Source organism: Melanerpes formicivorus, unplaced genomic scaffold (genome assembly GCF_026170545.1).
Source record: "Melanerpes formicivorus ecotype bairdi unplaced genomic scaffold, bMelFor1.0.p_v2 SCAF_8, whole genome shotgun sequence".
NCBI classification, from domain to species: Eukaryota; Metazoa; Chordata; class Aves; order Piciformes; family Picidae; genus Melanerpes; species Melanerpes formicivorus.
This window is the reverse complement of record NW_027142360.1, coordinates 10490198-10509957: the sequence shown is the minus strand read 5'-3', so window position 1 is coordinate 10509957 and position 19760 is coordinate 10490198. Positions and strand designations below refer to the sequence as shown.

Genomic DNA, 19760 nt, shown 5'->3' with positions numbered 1-19760 from the left:
ACGGGGCACGGATTGGGGCGAGGGCTGAGGGCAACGCTTCAAAATTGGCGTCTGGGATTGCAGGGGTCGTGGGAGGCACGGGCCCGGGCCGGCCGGCGGGCTGGCTGGCTGCCGCGGCGGGAGACTACATTCGGAGCCCGCCGCCCGCCTTCCGCGGGCTCGGCGGGGTGCACCTGGCGGGGTGAGCTGCCCGCAGCCTGCCGCCGGCAGCCTGCTGCCGCGTCTCCTCGGCGGTGCGGCGGGGGCACTGCTCTCAGCAAGCTGGCAGCCACCGGCGCTTAACCGTGTAAGAAGAGGTCGGTGCCGGGGAAGAAGGGCCGTGCCGCCGGTCGGCAGCCGAGAGTTTACCAAGAGCAGCCCCCGAGGAGGGCGGAGGGTGGGGAGGTGAGCAACCGCTCTCACGTCCTCCCCCGGCCGGGGCGGGGATGCTGGATGCAGGGTCAGGCCCGGCCCTTTCCGCGCCCCCCGGGGCAGGGACTCTTACAGCAGCGGGGAGGCCGGGAGCCCGCCTGCCCCACAGAGCTCGCTGCACCGTGAGAGCAGCACCGGCGCCCCCGGCGAGCGAGCTTTGTCCCGACGCTGTCCCCATCCCGCTCCGTGCTCTCGTTTCTCCTCATCGTCCCTCTGTCCTGAGATGCCTCCCAACCTCACTGGCTACTACCGCTTCGTCTCCCAGGAGAACATGGATAATTACCTGCGCGCTTTAGGTAACTCCACCCTCCTCATCCTGCTCTTTCTCCTACTTTTGATCCCTTCTGTTTCCCAAAACGTCAGAAGTTAGGAAGGGGGTTGGGAACCCTCTGGACCTTCTCTCTGTGACAGTCACTTTTGCGCTTGTGGTGGGAGTAGGGAGGAGGTATCGCGGCTGAGGCTCCCTGGCTGAAAGAGCGGAGGAGCTCGGTGGGAACGCTGGCAGAGGAGGGGCCCGGTTCATCCACAGTTCATCCACGGTTCATCCACAGCTCATCCCTCCCTTTCGCCCTCCAGATATCAACGTGGTCCTGCGAAAATTGGTTTGCCTCCTGAAACCCGACAAAGAGATCATCCACACAGGAGATCATATGGTCATCCGCACCATCACCTCTCTGCGGGACTACGTGATGGATTTTGACCTGGGAGTCCAGTTTGAGGAAAACCTGGAGCCTGTGGACGGGCGGAAGTGCCAGGTGAGAAGCCCGAGCAGGGCGGTTTGGCAGCAGGCTGGGGTGGATTAAGAGTTGAGAGACCAGCTGAGAGCCCAGCCCAGAGCTGCTGTGCCTCTGCAAGTCGAGGAATAAGTAGTTCTACAAGTAAATCAGTCAGCAAAGGGGAAGAGCACCAAGCAGACAGGAACTCGGTGTTTTGGAGTCCAGAGGGTACTGTCCTCCGGAGCAGAGCCCTGGGAAGACGCAATGTTCACCCACTGGAGTGCTCGGCTGCACTTGGAAGCCAGTGGGTCATTCACCTACCACAAAGTATCCGTCCCAGGGAGCCACCAAAGAGACACCAGAGCAGGGACTGCATTTGAAATTGTGCCTGAAAGAAACACGGTCACTGTTGGAAACCTGCACTGCCAGGTCTTGGGACGTTTCCTCCTTTTTTCACTTTTCTTTTTTCTTCCCAGACAACTGTCTCCTGGGAGGGGGATCAGCTGGTGTGTGAGCAGCTGGGGGAGAAGAGGAACCGAGGCTGGAGGCACTGGCTGGAGGGGGACCGGCTGCATCTGGTGAGGAGGGGTCCAGTCCAGCTCGCTAAATCCCATCACAGCAGGCAGCAGGGGTGGGGACACAAAACACACAGTGCCGGGCTCTGAACCGCCGCAGCTTCCTTCCAGCTCCACTCAGACCAGCCCTGGCTCAGTGGGAGCTGCCACCATTTGATACAAACAAACATCCGTGCCCAGGGTTTGAAAGTTAACACGGCTTACCAGGGGCAGCGGCCCTGCCCTGGAGTGCGATGTGCTGCAGCCGTGGGAGGGCCGGGAAGGGCTTGCGGCAGCCCGAGAGGCTCCAGCTCACACCGGGAGGGCAGGCGGGGCTGCGGTGGCGGCTGGTGGGACTCCGCGAGAGCAGCCAACCTAAACTCCTCTTTCGACCTTTCCCCAGCGCATGACTGCGGAAGATGAGGTCTGTGTTCAGGTTTTCCAGAAAGTGAAGTGAGCACTCGTCCCACAAGGGCGCCTGGAGGGAGCCCAGTGCCAGCTGCCCCGGATTAAAAGCAAAGAGGAGCCGAGCGCGCCGAGCCCACCCCGTGGCAGCGTCCTTTCTTGATAGCACCGCAGCCGGGGGGGTGGAACGGGACGGGAGGCACGGCCGGCAGGCCCGGGCTGTGAGGAGGGGCCGTGGGGGGCCCGGGGCGGGTGATGAGCCGGAAGCGGCACGGAGGGGTCCTTTCAGAATAAGAGCTGGGGAAGGTGTGGGGGTCCTGCGGGAGAGGGCAAGGACGGCTGAGGCCTGCCCTTTTTCTGCAGCCACCGACACCAGACGTCTTCTCCCGTCCCCTGGGCATGCCATCATCGTCTCAGGATGCCAGGATGCTTGAGCAGGATGGGTGGAAAGCAGGACTTGACCTTCAGAGTCAAGGATTTTTAGGTAATGGTGTGCAATCTGAGGGCTGGGGCAAGGGAACTAGGCTCCTGCTTCACAGCACTCCTGAGAGGGCCCCTTGGGTGAGGAAGGCTCAGGCTCTCCTACCGGTGTCACCACTCTCACCACTTCTAGCGCCAGCACTGTTCTGGCCTTCCTGGCACCCATCTCCCCATGGCCATTATGACTCCCCTGCTTCACAGCACCTCTCTATAGAGATTGAGGGAGAGAACCGAAGAAGATGAGGTGTCCTGCAAAGCCAGGCCAGTGCCCCAGACAGAGGTGTCCTTTAATGAAGGCACAAGATACATGAGCCAGCAGGCAATTATTTATGAAGGGCACTCGTGGTTGCCCCCCAACAAGAGGCTGGAGAGTAGGAAATGCAGAAATTGTAGTTACTGACATCACAGAGAAGCAAGAGGAGACAGATTTGGAAACCACAAGCTCTTTTCAAGATGAGAAAATGCAATGGTTTCTTCCTGCAGCAGCTCATCTGAAGAGCAGTATTTTTGTAAATTGTTCCTCTCAGGCAACTGCAAAGATCAGTGCCATGAGAAACATCCAGCCAGGACACGTGCTAGGCAAGGGGTTAAGGAGCTGCAGCTGTGCTTACAACGTTAACCCTTGGCTCTTCGGGTTATGTCTGAGGACATCCTAGGCTGTAGCACCCTGTCAGTATCTGCAGTGCAAGAGTACCACTGGGTGGGACACAGTCAAACCCAGGAAGCAGTCATAGCCATGCCATTGAGTTTGTCCTTTATCTGCTGACCTCCACAACCCATCATTCCTTCTATGAGTACAGGGTTCAGTTTTGGGCTTCTCACTACAAAAACATCCTGGAGCGACTCCAGAGGAGGGCAATAAACCTGGTGAAGGGTCTGGAGAACAGAGATCAAGAGGGGTAGCTGAGGGATGCCTCTCAACTAGACTTGGCTGCTCAAGGCCTCATCCAACCTGGTCTTGAGCACCCCCAGGGCAACCTTTCTGGGCAACCTGTTCCAGAGTCCCACCACCCTTGTACTGAAGAATTTCTTCCTAAGATCCAGTCTAACCCAGCTCTCCCTCAGCTTCAAACCATTCCCTTTTGACCAGGAGGCACCTGGCTGTGCCAGAATCCTAGATAGGAATCGTACCCATTTAATGTGGTCCATGTACATCACACCCATAAGGGACAGCATTCAGACCTGTTCTAAGGCTTCAGTTCTAACTGCCAGCACCAGTCATTCACTGATTTTTGTTTTGTCATGATGTTGTAGCTGTGATGTCCAAGTCAGGTGGTGACTTTGCACAACAAAACTCTCCTGAGACACAGGCTTGTGGGAGATGATGATACTTGTGCAAGGCAGGCGATGAGGTTTGATATGTCCAGGTTCAGTGGTAAGCCATTGGATAGTGCAGACCTGGCTGAGTGAAGCCTACTCTGCTAGTGGCAGTGTCCCCAGAGGGCTTTGACATGTAGTCAAACCAAGGGGTTGAAGGTGGAGTGCCCTGGGAAAGCAGCTCAGTGTTTACAGGTGAGTCTGGGCCTGTGGCCCTAGTGTAGGGTAGTGTAGGTGGTGTAGCTGTGGGAGCCCAAACAGTGGTATTTCTCTGTCCTCCTTGCTTCAGGTTTGAGGATAAAGTACCCAGCCTCTCAGATGAGAGGGTCTGCATGTCATAGCTTCTGAGGCTGTAGAACCAGGTCTCTTTCCAATCACCTCCAATCCTGTGTTCAGAGCATGAGTCTCCTCTCTCCACAAGAGGATGTTGGCATCTTTGTGCTGAAGATCTGCAGTTTCTTTGCTTTGATATTGTCTGGATTTATTGTCCAGTCTTCTTGCAACCTACCTGAGTCAAGCAGGCAGCACACGGGAGCTAGTTTTGGCATCCTGTGTTCTGCCCTGGAGCAAAGAAAGGCAGAGACATCCTTCTGAGGAAAAATGGTACCAGACACTTCCTGGATCTTGCCTCGTGTGAAGAAGATTGCGCAGAACACCTTGAGGGGAATACCTTCAGTGGGAGCCCTGGAGCAGAACTGAAGGTGTAACTGTATTATCCAAATCATGTGGCTCTGTGTGATGTACATTAGAGGTGGGCTGCTGCAGTTAGACATCTCCCAGCTGACCACCTGAAGTACTCTTCTAGTAGCCCAGAAGTTGTTTCCTTCCAGAGGAAGAACATGAAGACATCGGAGATGTGCCTTGAAAGTGCTATGGAGAGCTCCTAGCAGTGCCCCTCAGCTATCAGAAGACACTGAAACGCTCAGATTCCTTACAAGTGACCCCCAGTCACCTCTGCCCGTCCATGCTTTGTAAGGAACACTTCCCACTGCTGACCTCTCCATAGCAGGTCTCTCAGAGTAGTTTCAAGTGCTTCTCAGCAATTCTCCAAATGTAGATTCCGAGTAAAACTCTCTTGTGCTGGGACAGCAAACCAGCAGCACCTGCTCTGGCACAGCACAGCAGTGAGCCTGCCCAAGTGTATTCATCCCACAGAGGAGATGTTTGGATATCAGGACACCCTGGGGTCATGTTACCCACTGAATCTCCATTCTGGTGTGTGGGGCTATGGGGTGTTGCTTCAGAGGCACTAACTGCATGGTTGTGTGGTGGTGTTCAGCCAATACTGGGAGCTAAACTGCATCAGTGGTTCTGTCACCCAGTGACCTCTCCCTAGCAGAGAAGGGTTAAAATGGAAATGGATTTAATGAAATTACCAAAGTGACACCAGTGCCATGATAAAGTGGCCAAAGCTCTCCACTCCCTCAGCCCAGTGACTGTATGAGGGAGAGCAGTGGATGTTGTCTACCTTGACTTCAGCAAAGCTTTTGACAATGTCTCCCATAACATCCTCACAGGGAAGCTTAGGAAGTGTGGATCAGATGAGTGGACAATGAGGTGGGTTGGGAAGTGGCTGAGGGACAGAGCTCAGAGTATTGTGATCAGTGGTGAAGGGACTAGTTGGAGGCCTGTGGCCAGTGGTGTTCCCAAGGGGTCAGGACTGGGACTAGTTTTGCTCAGTATCTTTATCAACAACCTGGCTGAAGGCACAGAGTGGAGCCTCAGCCAGTTTGTGATGGTACCAAACTGGAAGGAGTGGCTGACACCCTGTCAGGCTGTGCTGCCATTCAGCCAGACCTGGACAGGCTGGGAGCTGGGCAGAGGGGAACCTCATGGAGTTCAACAAGGGCAAGTGTAGGGTCCTGCACCTGGGAGGAACAGTCCCATGGACCAGGACAGGTGAGGAGGGGACCTGCTGGGAAGCAGCTGTGCAGAGGAGGACCTGGGAGTGCTGGTGGACAAGTTCATCATGAGGTAGCAACATGGCTTTGTGGTGAACACCAGTGGTGTTTGGGGTGCATTAAGAAGAGTGTGGCCAGCAGGCTGAGGAAGGTTCTCATCCCACTCTGCCCTAGGGAGGTCTCATATGGAGTATTGTGTGCAGTTCTGGGCTCCCCAGTTCAAGAGAGACAGGGATCCACTGGAGAGAGTCCAGTGGAGGGCCACAGAGATGCTGAGGGGACTGGAACATCCACCTTGTGAGGGTAGGCTGAGAGACCTGGGTCTGCTTAGCCTGAAGAGCAGCCTGGGCACTATCTAAAGGGTGGAGGAAAGAGGACGGGGCCAGGCTCTTTTCTGGGCAGTGATGCCCAGACAGGACAAGGGGCAGTGGACACAAACTAGAGCACAAGAGGTTTCACTTAAGGAAAAACTTTGCTGGGAGGGTGCTGGAGCCCTGGAGCAGGCTGTCCAGAGAGGCTGTGGAGTCTCCTCTGGAGGCTTTCCAAACCCACCTGGACGCGTTCCTGTGGGATTTGATGTAGTCGAACCTGCTTCTGCAGCGGAGTTGGACTCGATGATCGCAGGGGTCCCTTCCCACCCCACTGCTCTGGGATTCGAGGACTCTGTGACCTGCAGCCGGGCGGCAGAGGGCGGCAAGCGCCGGGAGCCGGAGCCTGCCCGCTGGAACCGCGAGTTGCTTTCCCTTCCCTCCCTCTGCCCCTGCCCCCCGGGCCGCGGCTTCCTGCGGAGCGGAGCTGCCACAGGACGGGCGGGGGGTGCGCGGCCGCGGAGCGCACAGACATGTGAGTAGGGGCGGCTGGGGAGCGGGGCAGCGGCCACAGCGTTGGGGGACGTAACGGCAGGGTTAGACCTGTCCGGGGGGAGAAGAGGTGGAAGGGGATGAAGGTCGTGCTCGCTATCCCTCCGTTAAAACTTTGCTGTCATGTCGGGGTGAGGAGGAAGGATCCTCCTGGCTGCTGTTTGCATGAGAGCTGGGCGGTGAGCTGGTTCCCCAGAGGGCAAGCAGGGAGATCTGCAGAATGAGGAAAAAAACAAGTGCAAACTTCCAGACAGAGAGTTTAAGGCGTGCAGCAACCAGGATGCACTGCCCCAGAGCTAAACCAAACCTCCCCTGGTGCCAAGGGACTGCTGGGAGCAAGCAGACACGGCTCAGGGAATTCACCTGTGCTCCTCCAAGCCCTTTGATTGCTGAATCTCTGGGATACGATGCTTGCTGGAATCGGGGTAGTGCTGCTGTCTTCATTTCAGTTATTCTTGTTCCTAAGTGATCCAAGCCACAAGGTGGACCTGCAACTAGGCCTTCTCTGTTTGGAGTGCTCTTAGACAGTGCACAAGTCACTTGTGAAGTCTTCCCCGATTTTGGATGACCTAATTTTGTGCAATGCCTTGGTTTACTTGCCATGTTCACAGGCATGTGCCTTTTCTCTTGTGGGCCTTCCTTTTCTTTGGAGTGACCAGTTCCAGTCCAGTCCCAAGAAACCTTTCTGGGGAGATCAGGTCTCCTGGTTATCCCAAACCATATCCCAACAATAACATCAGCATTTGGAATATCCATGTCCCAAAAGGCTATGTGGTGAAACTGATTTTCAGATTCTTTGACCTGGAACCATCTGAGTCCTGCTTCTACGACTATGTCAAGGTATGTGCATAGATACCTGGGCCAAGGGGTGGCTGGAGTTGGCAATCTAGTGGCCACCACATGCAGTGGCTCTTCATTCACCTGGCCTCTTCTCATGCTTTCCACAAAGGAAAGGAGTTAAGGGTAGAAATGAGTGGAGCAGCTACTGGCAGCTCATGGCTGGGTAATAGTGATGCATGGAGAAGACTGAATCTTGTGAGGCTGCAGTGATTTCCCCTTGGCCTTGGCAGATCAAAGCAGACAAGAAGAACTTGGGCCAATACTGTGGCCAGCTTGAGTCAACCACAGGCAATTACCCAGGAAGAAAGGAGTTTGTTTCTAAGGGGAACAGGATGCAGCTGGAGTTTCACTCCAATTTCTCCAATGAAGACAACAGCACAGTGATTCCCTACAGGGGCTTCCTGGCCTATTACCAAGCTGTGGGTGAGTAGGCAGTGCCCTCAGCATGCAGAAAGAAGCCTGTGTGGCTCCAACCAGTTTTAGTTCTTACCAGGCAAATAAAGAGAAGCTGTAAGCAAGCATATGGACCTCTGTGTGCTTTGAGTGTAGAGCAGAGAGGCTTAACACTTTCCTCCTCTTGTCTCTGTATCTTCTATGTCTTCAGACCTTGATGAATGTGACCCTAACAATGCTGCTGAGAATGATGAAAGGCCTCAGTGCCAACACTTCTGCCACAATAGTGTGGGTAGCTACTTTTGTTCTTGCCAGCCTGGCTACCAGCTTCAGAGTGATCACCACTCCTGCAAAGGTAACTTGAAATGTTGAAAGATCAGGGGGTTCTAGGGAAGGAACCTGTCAGCCAGGAAAGGTGAGAGCAGTTGACAGCACTGCAGAAGACACAGCTTCACAGGGTGACCTCTCTTTTCTTCCTCTCCTCCAGTACAGTGCAGCAGTGAGTTGTTCACAGAGGCATCTGGGTACCTGAGCAGCCCTGAGTACCCCCAGCCCTACCCTGAACATCTCCAATGTAACTACAGCATCCGTCTGCAGAAGGGCCTGTCTGTCACCCTCGAGTTCTTGGAGCCCCTTGAGACTGATGACCACCAGCAGCTCCACTGTCCTTACAACCAGCTCAAGGTATTGGAGATATTAGCAAACTCTTCTTCCATCCCTGCTGCCAGACCTGGGCAGGAACTGTGGAAACACCACTATTAGGATGAGAAATATGGGATCAGTACAAGGAGAGTGCCCCAGTATGAAGGCCTGAGGTCTTCTCTGGTCCCTTCCTCAGTGCCCTTAAAGACCACTGTCCTGGGGTCAGAGGGTCTGGGTGACAGGCCCTGTGAGTGGAGCCAAATAAGTTGTCCTTTCAGTTTTATTTCCCTTTGGTTTAATCTAAGGATTTGAAGGGGTTCACAGATCTGATCCCCATGGTAAAGGAGATGCAGAGCTTGTGGTAGTTCAGTTCTGACATCAGCAAAGGTGGGTCAGACAACCAGTCCTGGTCAGCACCACAAGCACTGTGGCAGACTTGGTCTGGATCACACTGGGGATACTGGGGCAGAGAGGCATGTGTGTTTGTGTCACCGTGAGAGGTGTTCTCCTCAACAGGTTCAAGTACAAGGGAGACAGATTGGTGAGTTCTGTGGCAAGGAATCACCTGGCAGCATTGAAACCAAAAGCAATGAGGTGGACATACTCTTCCTCACTGATGAGTCAGGCTTCAGCCATGGCTGGAAGATCCACTACACCTCAGAGAGTAAGACATTCCCCTGGGGGCTGCTGCAGCCTGTCCCCACCATTTGGTAACACCAACTCACTTTGTCCCTTTCTCTCACAGAAGTACGGTGCCCACAGCCTGTCCCACAGGATCCATTTTCCATCATCAGGGACCTGCAGCCTGTCTATCAGTTTCAGGACTATTTCATTGTCAGCTGCAAGACTGGGTATAACCTGATGGAGGTGAGATTCCCTTCTCCATACCCTTCAGCCACACTCTGGCTTCCCTTCAGTTTGTGTCTTTCACCTTTCAGCAGAACTGGAGACTTCACTCATGGCAACCTCTTGCAGTTGCTGTTTTTTCTCTGCTTCCTTCCTGTTGGCTCTTTTCCAGTAGTTTCTCCTTTCCCAGCTCCCTCCCTTATGCATTTTCATGAAGCCCTGGTAGAAGATGAGAGGCAAAGATCCCAGGAAACATTGGTAAATGGGAATGTCTCTTTGGAGGGACATAAAATCAGACTCCATGTAGAACGTGTTACCTGCTCCCTTGCCATTCTATTGCCAGGACTGGGCAGTGCCTCAGACTTGGCACAGCTTCATGGCTGCCAGCATCTTGACTTGGTTTGTAGCCTTTGGCAAACACAGGGTAGAGGGAAAACAGCAGACAAGGAGGACACCAGCTGGAACAGACTGCAGAGGAACAACTGTTGGAGAGCAGTGAAAAGATAGACAGATAAAATAATACTGTGATGTGGGGAAGGGAACATGAGGCCTCACACAACCTCCAGAGATGGTTTTTCTTCCCCATGCAGGGCGACCAAAAGTTGAAGTCCTTCATGGCTGTCTGCCAGGCCGATGGGACCTGGCATCGACCCATGCCCCGCTGTGAAAGTGAGTTACCTGAGAACAAGCATTGTGCCCCTGGTGTGGTCTTTGCTCTCCAAGAACATGGGGATTTGGGCCTCTCTGATTCCATTTGTCTGAGACCATAGACTCATGGGTGTGCTGGTTGGAAGGACCCGTGGAGGTCTGCTGTTGACTTTCATTACCTCTTTCTGCTTGCCAAAACCAAAACGTTTTTCCTCCTTTAACATAAAAAGAGCGTTACAATTTGCTATTGTGTTGTAACTTCTGAAAGGAAAAGATCCTAGTTTGAGATACATGTGGAACAACTGATTTCCTCCTGCTCTACTAACAGGTCCTACATATCATGGCCAGGAGCCAAGCCCACAGGCAGTGAGGCTGTCCCTGAGTCACTTCTTTGTTCTTGCTCTTTTTTGTAGTTGTGAACTGTGGCAGCCCTGCAGAGCTGCCCAATGGGGCATTCAGCTATGTTAGCACACCTGCAAACAATGAGTACCAGTCAGTGATCACCTACCAGTGCAATGAGCCATATTATCACATTGTCACCAGGACAGGTGGTGGTGAGTCCTAATCCCACACAGACACTGACATCTGTGAGTGAAAAGCCCTCTCAGATTTCCACTTAAGAGTTGTCGCTGCTCCCTGGGCTTAAGACTCAGACTTTCCTCCTGTGAAAGCTCTCCAGTCTTTTGCTGGCTCTGACACATAGCTCCTGAACTTGCTGTCTCAGCCTGTTCCTACCCTGCTTCATTCCAAAACTCATCACATCCCTCCTGCATGCTCTCCTTAACTAATGGACTTCTCTCCTCCCGCCGCAGGCCTGCAGGCCTGATCTCATTCACTTCCCTCTCCTCCTACAGACAGATTCACCTGCTCCTCAGAGGGAACCTGGGTGGATGGAGATGGCCAGGTGAGGATTCCTGCCTGCTTGCCAGGTCAGTAAAGAATTCTAACTTTGTCTGGTATTCACTGATTGATGCTTATGGTCACTACAAAGCCAGGACAAGGTACAGGGAGGGGAGTGAGGATGATGGCATTGGGGAGGGAGGAGAGGGAGATCTATCCAAGAAAGCAAAACTAAGGTGCAATTGAACAGTCATGGTGTAGAAAAGAGAAAGACAAGCCAGGGCAACAGAGGGCATCATGATCTTCTTGCATCTCTCTGCAGTGTGTGGGAAGCCAGACAGCCCTGTGACTGAAGTGGGGCAGACCTCGGGCAGCAGGTCCGCAAGGAGAGGCAGCTTCCCTTGGCAGGCTCTGACTGGCATCCATGGCCGAGGGGGTGGCGCGCTCCTGGCTGATCGCTGGATCCTGACTGCTGCCCACACCATCTTCCCCAAGGGGGCAGGGGGCCACAATGTGAGCCTGGACCAGCTAGCAGAGGAGACTAATGTATTCCTTGGCCACACCAAGGTGGAGGAGCTCCACAAGCTGGGTAACCACCCTGTGCGTAAGATCTTTATCCACCCAGATTACGACCCTGAGGATGAGTACAACTTCAATGGGGACATTGCCCTGCTGGAGCTGCAGCACCCAGTAACCCTAGGCCCTACAGTGCTGCCCATCTGCCTCCCAGATCCCACCAACACCACGTTTTACCTGGATGGACAGATGGGCTATGTGAGTGGCTTTGGGGTGGAAAAAGGCTTCCTCTCCAATGATTTGAAGTACATGAAGCTGCCTGCGGTCGCGCGGGGGAAGTGTCAGAGCTGGCTGGACAGTAAGAAGAGAGATGTACCCATGGTCTTCTCTGAGAACATGTTCTGTGCTGGCTTCCTCACAGTCAAGCAGGACACGTGCCAGGGGGACAGCGGCAGTGTCTTCACGGTGTTAGACACTGCGAGGGATCGCTGGGTGGTCACTGGTGTTGTTTCTTGGGGTATTGGCTGTGCCGAAGGTTATGGCTTCTACACCAGGATCCTCAGCTACTTGGACTGGATAAAGGAGATAGTAAGGGAGGACAGGCTCTAAATGTGCTGAAGGATTTGCTGTCAGCACAGAAATTTCCAGGCACAGCTTTTGAAGATGTCCCAAAGGCTTTTCAAACACACAGATTATGTAATGTTTATCATGAGCTCTTCTGAAGGCCACCACACTGTTTCACAGGATCACAGAATGTCAGGGGCTGGAAGGGACCTCCAGAGATCATCTAGTCCAACTCCCCTGCCAGAGCAGGATCAGCTAGGGCAGGTCACACAGGAACACATCCAGGTGGGTTTGGAATGTCTCCAGAGAAGGAGACTCCACAACCTCTCTGGGCAGCCTGCCCCAGAGCTCTGGCACCCTCACAGGGGAAAACTTTCTCCCTACCTTCACCCTTTGGGCTTCTTGGAGCAGAGAACAGGAGCTGCCTCTTCCCTCTTCCAGCCCTGATCTTGGTGCACAGAACTTTGCTTGTCTGCTTGTCTGTCTGCTTGTCTTCACACTCGAGGTCAGTACCTTCACAAAGTCATATTCACAGTTTTGTGATGGTTCCAGATCCATGTGTATGAAATAAAGGCAAATGCCATATTCCAAAGGGACCTGGATTTCCCAAGATTCCTGCAAATCACTGGGATACACCTGAGGATAATTGGGTGATAAGATCTCACCATGCATGGATGCTGCTTCAGCCCAGACAGGGAGACAGAAGAAGAGAAGGTACCTGAGAAAAGAGGAAGGTAGGTGACATTGCAGTAGCCACATATACAGAGTCCCTGGTGAAGCTTGGGTTTGGCTGCGCACAGCATGAAGCACAGCTCTTCGCTCTGGAGTTCTTCTGACCAGTGCTCTGGCTGTGTGGGGCTTGTCTTTCTTCTGTAACCTTTCACACAGAATGGAGTGTGACCTCAGTTGTGCTCTCCTGCTCCTCTCCAGCTCTTAAGAGCTGGCAGTGCTACAGGAGTGGAACACGAGGGGCTGTCGCCTACTTTACTGCCTTCTGAAGGCTGTTCAGGCTATAGATGCATTCAGGTTTGAGAATCAGCACAGTACTGCAGAAAAAGCACTTCATTCATAACAGTAAATGATTAATAAATCTGAGATCCCCTTGGGGAGTGAATAACTCACCACATCTGGAAAAAGCAGCCTTTTCTGCAGACTTCCAGGAACTGGACTTTGGAGTTACAGTCTGGGACCACAAAAAATACCAGTGTGATTGATTAATGTGCCTCTGTGTGTCAGCTGGGCAGGTCAAAGACCCTAAACTCAAGCTTGTGAGAACACATCAATGTTCTGCCTCAAAAGCAAGTTTATATCTCTGTTCCTTCCTGCATATAGCAGCTCCAATTGCCCAGAAGGTTTGCTAGGCTCCATGCTGACAAAATGGAGCAATGATCTCTAGTTTGGTGCTCCTATTCTCCGCTTCTGAACATCAGGTGCTCCAAACACCATGCTGGTGCACAGCAAATTAAGACAGAAAGTACCTCTCCCCCAGGATACCAAATCCATTCTTCCCAGCACCTACAAAATTCAGCTAAGACCCTGGGGTTGGGAAAGAGCTTATCCTGACTCTTCCGGTTGTCAGGCAGCAACACACAGGAATAATTTCCTTCCTCATTGCTTATCTTTGCAATATTTACCTTCTCTCCTAGTTCATGTCTGGTATTCTCTCTTCCCTTCCCTCCTTCAGGCTTCGAGCTAAGGCTGGGATCTGGGGAAGAGCTTCAATTAACAATATCGCAGCACCCTCTGTCTGCAGCATGCTGCTTTTCCCAGCCCGAGCGAGCTGCGGGGCACGGCAGGCAGGGGAAGTTCCAGAACGAGTTGCACAATCCCTCTGGCTCGGACCCGCGCTGTGTTAGGCACTTCTGCAAAATCAGATGACTTCAGGGAAGAGGGAGGGAACAAAGTCTTCAGCTGCCTTCCCTTGCTGCCTGTCTTTTAAAAGGTAGGAACAAAGTCCAAAGGGTGCAGAAGAGGGAGAGGTGCTGGGATGACTGCTTCAGAGCTTTCACGTGGAAAAAAACCTTTTTGCTCATCCTGCCAGAGAGTTGTAGAATTCATAGATCCATAGAATGGGTTAAGTTGGAAGGGACTTAAAAGATGATGTAGTCCCACACCCCCTGCCATGGGTAGGGACACCTCTCACTAGACCAGGCTGCTGAAGACCTCATCCAACCAGGCCTTGGACACCTCCAGGGACATAAGTCATAGCTAGCTCTTTATTTATAAAGTGAACTTCAGGAACATAGAAATGTACTCTGTCCTGGTGAGGCCACAGCTGGAATATTGTGTTCAGTTCTGGGCCACTCAGTTCAAGAAGGGCCTCAGAGATTTGAAGAGTCCAGCACAGACCCACAAAGATGCTGCAGGCAGTGGAACATCTCCCTGCTGAGGAAAGGCTGAGGGAGTTGGGGCTCTTCAGCTTGGAGCAGAGGAGCCTGAGGGGGTACCTCATTCATGTTGATCAAGGTGTGATGGGCAGTTCGGGGAGGATGGAGTCAGGCTCTGCTCAGGGATGTCCAAGAATAGGATGAGGGACAGTGAGTGCAAGCTGTAGCAGAGGAGGTTCCATGTTAACATAAGGAGAAGGTTTTTTCCTGTGAGGGTGCCAGAGCCCTGGAGCAGGCTGCCCAGAGAGGTTGTGGAGTCTCCTTCTCTGGGGACATTCCAAACCCACCTGGGTGTGTTCCTGTGTGACCTGCCCTAGGTGATGCTGCTCTAGCAGAGGGATTGGACTGGATGATCTTTGGAGGTCCCTTCCAACCCCTGACATTTTGTGATGTAAGGGCATCACACTTTGCCCTGGAGCTAGATCTAAGATCTATACGGAAGGAAGTTTCAACTTGTGCCAGGTCATACCCTTAATCCATCCAGCACCCTCAAGCCAAGGCCAAAACACCACTGTAAAAGCTGCAAGACCTGTCACTAATGCTCTAGAAAACTCCTCCCCCTTATGAACCAGCTACCCTGGGCCCAGACTATAAATGAAGATGTAAAACTCCATTACACCTCTACCATTTACAATCAACACGGTAGCTCCAGAGCTTGTTTAGCCAGGAAAAAGAGATTCAAGTTTCAACAGGCCATAGGCAAAGCGTGTTAGCAAAGCCCAGCTGAAAGACTCCTTCCTTTTTATAGTCAAAGGAGAGAAACACCTACAGATGAATCACAACTGACTTCATTGTAGTCAGGATAAAGGTTTACTTGAAGAGCGTTCCTAGTCTGTTTCCTTTGTCAAACTGAGAATGGATAGAGAAAGAAAGCAGCGTGTCATCTCGTCGCTGCTGTCTCTGGGGAGCACAGCGTGATGTTTCTAACTGGAATTTGGGGAACCAGGAAAGCAGCGATGAAAGATACACAACAAATCCTGGGGAGATGTTTTCTCCTCCCAACTGGGCAAAGTAAAGAGCCTGCCAAGTGACTCCCCAAGTCACAATCATACTTTTAAGCAGGCGTGGCAGAGGTAAGACGAGTGTGGGCTGCTGCGTTCTGCGTGGCGCTGCATCACAGGAGATTTGTGTGTGTGCATGCAAACCTGACTCAACTCGTCTGCAGCACTGCTGAATTAACCTGGGGGAGCATTAATGACTTTTTAGCACACCTATACCTGTTAATTAAGAAAAAAAGGATTGCTGAAGTTGGTTAAGTAAAATGGTAGCTGCGTTTTATTTGAGCACGTATGCGCAGATAATGCTAACTCATTGTGTCCAGTTCTGGGCCCCTCAGTTCAAGAAGGGATTTGAAAGAGTGCTGTGCAGAGCCACAAAGATGCTGAAGGCAGTGGAACATCTCCCTGCTGAGGAAAGGCTGAGGAGTTTGGAGCAGAGGAGCCTGAGGGGTGACCTCATTCATGTTGATCAAGGTGTGAAGGGCAGTGGGGGGAGGATGGAGCCAGGCTCTGCTCAGGAGTGTCCAATGATAGGACAAGGGGCAATGGGTGCAAGCTGGAGCAGAGCAGGTTCCACAGGAACGTTAAGGAGAAGGTTTTTCCCTGTGAGGGTGCCAGAGCCCTGGAGCAGGCTGCCCAGAGAGGTTGTGGAGACATTCCAAACCTACCTGGATGTGTTCCTGTGTGATCTGTCCTAGGTGATGCTGCTCTGGCAGGGAGGTTGGACTGGATGATCTTTGGAGGACCCTTCCAACCCCTAACATTCTGTGATTCTCTGGACTATTTAAGGAGAAGACTGCTGATATTGATGTATATATTTACACTGAATGCACATGAATATTTGACTGCATTTGCCTAGATCTGTTTTTGCAATTCACAGATGAAACAGCTAGGGAATAGATCTTACAAGTCACCAAACCTGAGTCAGAAATTATAGTGAATTATTCGTTTTAAAGAGGCAAAATCATGCCATTGAGGTCAGAAAATAATAACATGAAGTTTGCCAGTGCAATCTACTTCTGCTCAGAGGCACACACTCTTGCTGAAACTCCTCAGTGACATAACCACAAACTACTTTTCCCAAATTGCACAAGACAAACCTTTTCTTAGGATGACTCTTGAGTTGCACAGATGGAATCTTTCTGCCAGATGTTATGGAGAGCAGTAGTGTTCCAGCTTTCAGCAAATCACCACCTAAACCAGGCTTAGGATAAAAGGCTGCATCCTCCAGCAGTTTGAGAAATTCCAGAGGGATCTATCTGCCCTGTGGACTCTCCCTGTATTCGAACAAAGTTTGGCAGGACCCTTGATGAGCATTAGTCTCTAGTGATTAAAGTTTCCTTACAACCCCTGCATTCCTCTACCAGGGGGATTTCCAGCAGAGTCTGTTCGCCTCTTTTGCTCCCTCCAGCACAGAGTTTAAATGAGAAGCTCTAACAGCCTCCCAGGAAAGCCTCCAGACCGTTCTGCTTTGTGCACTGTGCTGACATGGCTGCTGCTTTGTGGACTCCCTTCCCCTACAGTCCTGGGTGTAGCTTCAAGCAGCTGTGACTGTGGAGCACCGACAATGCCTGCACAGGAGGTACACCACCCTTTCCACAAACCAGAAGCCACACAGTCATGTTTACACTCGAAGTCTTTTCCCTCTGGGTGAGAGGATCTGACTCATAGATGGAGATATCCTACCCTATGAAAACTGATGTGGGGTTCTGCCACGACTTTCCTAGGGATGTCCATTCTCAACGTGTAACAGAACCACAGACTGGTAGAGGTTAGAAGAGATCTCTGGAAATCATTGAGTCCAGCACCCCCCACCCCCCGCTAAAGCAGCGTCACCGATGTGAGGTTTCCCTGGAACACATCCAGGTGGGTTTTGGAAGCTTTCAGAGAGGGAGGCTTTACAACCTCTGTGGACAGCCTGTTGCATGCATAGCTTCCCCAGCAGTGAAGCAGTGGCTCAGTAGGAGTTGTTTAGAGTTTCATCTATTAGAGTTGAAACGTTCCTAAATATTTTAGCTTATTTTAAACCACAAGGCTGTAAACTGCATCAGCAGGGCAGCTGCTGGGAGAGGAAACAAGACAGTTCTGGAGCAGGACTAGCAACCTCCAGGACATAGCTCGCCTGGGTCAGCAGGAGGGACGGGGTGCTCCAGCTTCATAGCATCATAGAACCAGTTTGGTTGGAGATCATCGAGTTCAACCATTATCTTAACTCTGCCAAGTCTGGAACCAAACCGTGTCCCCCAGCAGTACATTTCTGAGTTTTTAAAAGATCTCCAAGAACGGGGATTCAGCCACCTTCCTGGGAGCCTCCCTCAGAGGCACCAGCTGCTCCTGCCAGCCCGGGCAAAGCTGAACCCCGCAAAGGGCTCTACGCCTCCGGGGCAAGGGGCTCCGGCCAGTTTTCCCCCAGCCTGAAGCGCAGGGTGGAGGCTCAGCCCACCGGCGAGGTCCGCCCGCTGTAGCCAGTCGCAGCAGCATCGGGAGGTGGCAGCAGAGGTCGAGCGGCGCCGCCGAGCCGGGCCGTAGCGGCAAGCGCGGGCCGTGGGGGCGGGCCGTGGGGACGGGCCGTGGGGGCGGGCCGTGGGGGCGGGCCGTGGGGGCGGGCCGTGGGGGCGGGCCGTGGGGGCGGGCCCCGGCACAGTGGCCGTGGCGGGGCTGCCGTGGGGTCTGCTGCGCTCCCTGGTCCGGCCCCGGCCTTGTCAGCGAGCACCTCGTGTCCGTGTCCGAGCTCACTCACGGCAAACGGGACACGGACTGCAGCTCCCTCATGTCATGGTGAGGGCGCCGGGGAACAAAGCCTGTGATCTCTGAATGCAGGCTCTGGCATCACATTTATTGGTGCCATCGTTCTCACCGTGAACAGGTGGATTGTTTTCCAGCATATCCTTCTCTCCCCACTTCAATCCTCTCAGATTTTCTGGCTTGTCATTCACCCATTCCTGATTCCCCCCCCCCCACACACTGGCTCCAAGGGCTCCTATTTATCCTTTTAATACAAACTTTGCTGTTTCCCTAGCTGTTCTTCCAAGCAGATACCTTTGTACCTCTGTGGCATTTCTCACACCTCTGTAGTCCGATTCTTGCCAATGGTTATTTCTCCCTCAACCCTCTCTGTGTGCACAGTGACTCCTAGGTGCAGAGTTCAGTCATTTTTATCCTGACTCTTGCTTTTCCAGTATCTTCCTCCTCCCTGACAGTGTTCAGCCCCAAACCACAGTCCCACCTGCTCTTTGCCCCTTGTAGTGCCCCTGGTAGCCTGCTCCTCTCCTCTGGCCATTTCAATCAGGACAGGTTACTGTGCCTGCCTTGGAGAAGAGGCACTGGCATGGTAGAGCACAAGATTCCTGTTTCAGTTCCTGAATGCAGAAGAAGTGCTCCTGGAAGGGAAGTCCCACAAGAGCTCTTCAAGGACCATCTGGGGTCTTGTGCGGCTGTGGTCTATGGGAAAGCTGCGTGAAGCGCTTGAAAACTGACAATGAAAATGAAGTTGCAGAAGATTGAGCAGCTCCATTCTCATATTGGCACACTGAGCTGATGTGATTGAGTCTTGAAAATGTAAACGACTGCCCAGGCAATGCCCTGAGCAACCTGACCCAGCTTCAGAGTCCTGCTTGTGAGGTTTGGATTAGAGATCTTCAGAGGTCCCTTTTCATATAAACCGTTTGTGAGTGTGTATTTGCCTAACCAGATCAATTTGGACAATACTGCCCATCTGAATGACACAGCAGGCAAATGGTAGTACACAGGAGGGGAAGATCACACCCATTGCACCTAGAAGATCGTTCAACAGGTGAGTTATCACAGAATGGCACAGGGTGGAAGGGACCTCCAGAAATCATCTAGCCCACCCACCCTGCTAAAGCAGGTATGAGGAGGCTGTGTAGGCAGAGCTGTGTAGTGACAGCATACAAAGAACCAGAGGCTAGAGAGACAAGGAGCAGGTGCTGCTGTAACACTTGCTATGGGAAGCAGGTCTCTGGGCCACAAGAGCCAAGTACCTACAGCCTGGCGGTCAGCAAGACCAGTGGCACTGAGAAGACTCAGCAGCACGCCTTATCGCTAGTCAGCAAAGCAGTGGCCGAGGCTCAGACCTAGACTTAGACTCATAGCCACTCCTCGGGCCCGAGTCCCACTAACACGACCGTTAGCACCGCGCCACCCTCCCCGCTCGCCTATGTCCGCGAGTAACCCCTGCCTGTCCCCGCCCCTACCCCTCCCTACTCGGCTCTCTCCTGTCCCGCCACAGCCAATTAGAAACCGGGCTCCGCCTCGCCGTGGCTGGCCCCGCCTCCGCTTCGCCGCTGAAGCCCCTCCCTCGGAAGCGCTTTGCCCAATCAGCTGCTGGCGGGGCCGGCCCCCGCGGCACCGCCCCCTCGTGGGGTAACCTTTGCCTTAGTGAGCGCAAGGCCCTGCCCCGCTGCCACTGCCTGCCCAATCGG

General features: G+C 53.0%; 2 protein-coding genes across 4 annotated transcripts; both read left to right on the top strand.

Annotated features, from left to right (window-relative positions):
* Window positions 1–464: 464 nt before the first annotated feature.
* RBP5 (retinol binding protein 5) lies at window positions 465–2225 on the top strand. Its single transcript, XM_068142065.1, has 4 exons — window positions 465–707; window positions 988–1166; window positions 1604–1705; window positions 2085–2225. The coding sequence occupies exons 1-4, from the start codon at window positions 635–637 to the stop codon at window positions 2136–2138; spliced, it is 408 nt and encodes a 135-aa protein (XP_067998166.1). The 5' UTR covers window positions 465–634; the 3' UTR covers window positions 2139–2225.
* Window positions 2226–3654: 1429 nt separating this feature from the next.
* LOC137442913 (complement C1r subcomponent-like) lies at window positions 3655–16685 on the top strand. 3 transcript variants are annotated; one of them, XM_068142064.1, is made up of 12 exons: window positions 3655–6627; window positions 7256–7484; window positions 7715–7907; window positions 8089–8232; window positions 8365–8561; window positions 9036–9183; window positions 9265–9386; window positions 9956–10034; window positions 10427–10567; window positions 10868–10942; window positions 11176–13875; window positions 16017–16685. In XM_068142064.1, coding segments are annotated over exons 1-11 (2133 nt in total). In that variant the 5' UTR covers window positions 3655–6625; the 3' UTR covers window positions 11979–13875; window positions 16017–16685. The 3 variants fall into 3 exon arrangements, with proteins under 3 accessions (XP_067998165.1, XP_067998164.1, XP_067998163.1); XM_068142063.1 differs by lacking the exon at window positions 3655–6627 and having other exon boundaries at window positions 6666–7484; window positions 11176–12667; window positions 13618–13875; window positions 16017–16683; XM_068142062.1 differs by lacking the exons at window positions 3655–6627; window positions 16017–16685 and having other exon boundaries at window positions 6666–7484; window positions 11176–14586.
* The last annotated feature ends 3075 nt before the right edge of the window (window positions 16686–19760 follow it).

Excerpts from the sequence above, each read along its gene's own strand:
- RBP5 (XM_068142065.1), top strand. The coding sequence starts at position 635 with ATGCCTCCCAACCTCACTGGCTACTACCGCTTCGTCTCCCAGGAGAAC. Across the intron at positions 1,167-1,603 it reads TGGACGGGCGGAAGTGCCAG|ACAACTGTCTCCTGGGAGGG; the intron begins GTGAGAAGCCCG and ends TTTTCTTCCCAG. Across the intron at positions 1,706-2,084 it reads AGGGGGACCGGCTGCATCTG|CGCATGACTGCGGAAGATGA; the intron begins GTGAGGAGGGGT and ends ACCTTTCCCCAG.
- LOC137442913 (XM_068142063.1), top strand. The coding sequence starts at position 7,227 with ATGCCTTGGTTTACTTGCCATGTTCACAGGCATGTGCCTTTTCTCTTG. Across the intron at positions 9,184-9,264 it reads GATCCACTACACCTCAGAGA|AAGTACGGTGCCCACAGCCT; the intron begins GTAAGACATTCC and ends TTTCTCTCACAG. Across the intron at positions 9,387-9,955 it reads CTGGGTATAACCTGATGGAG|GGCGACCAAAAGTTGAAGTC; the intron begins GTGAGATTCCCT and ends TTCCCCATGCAG.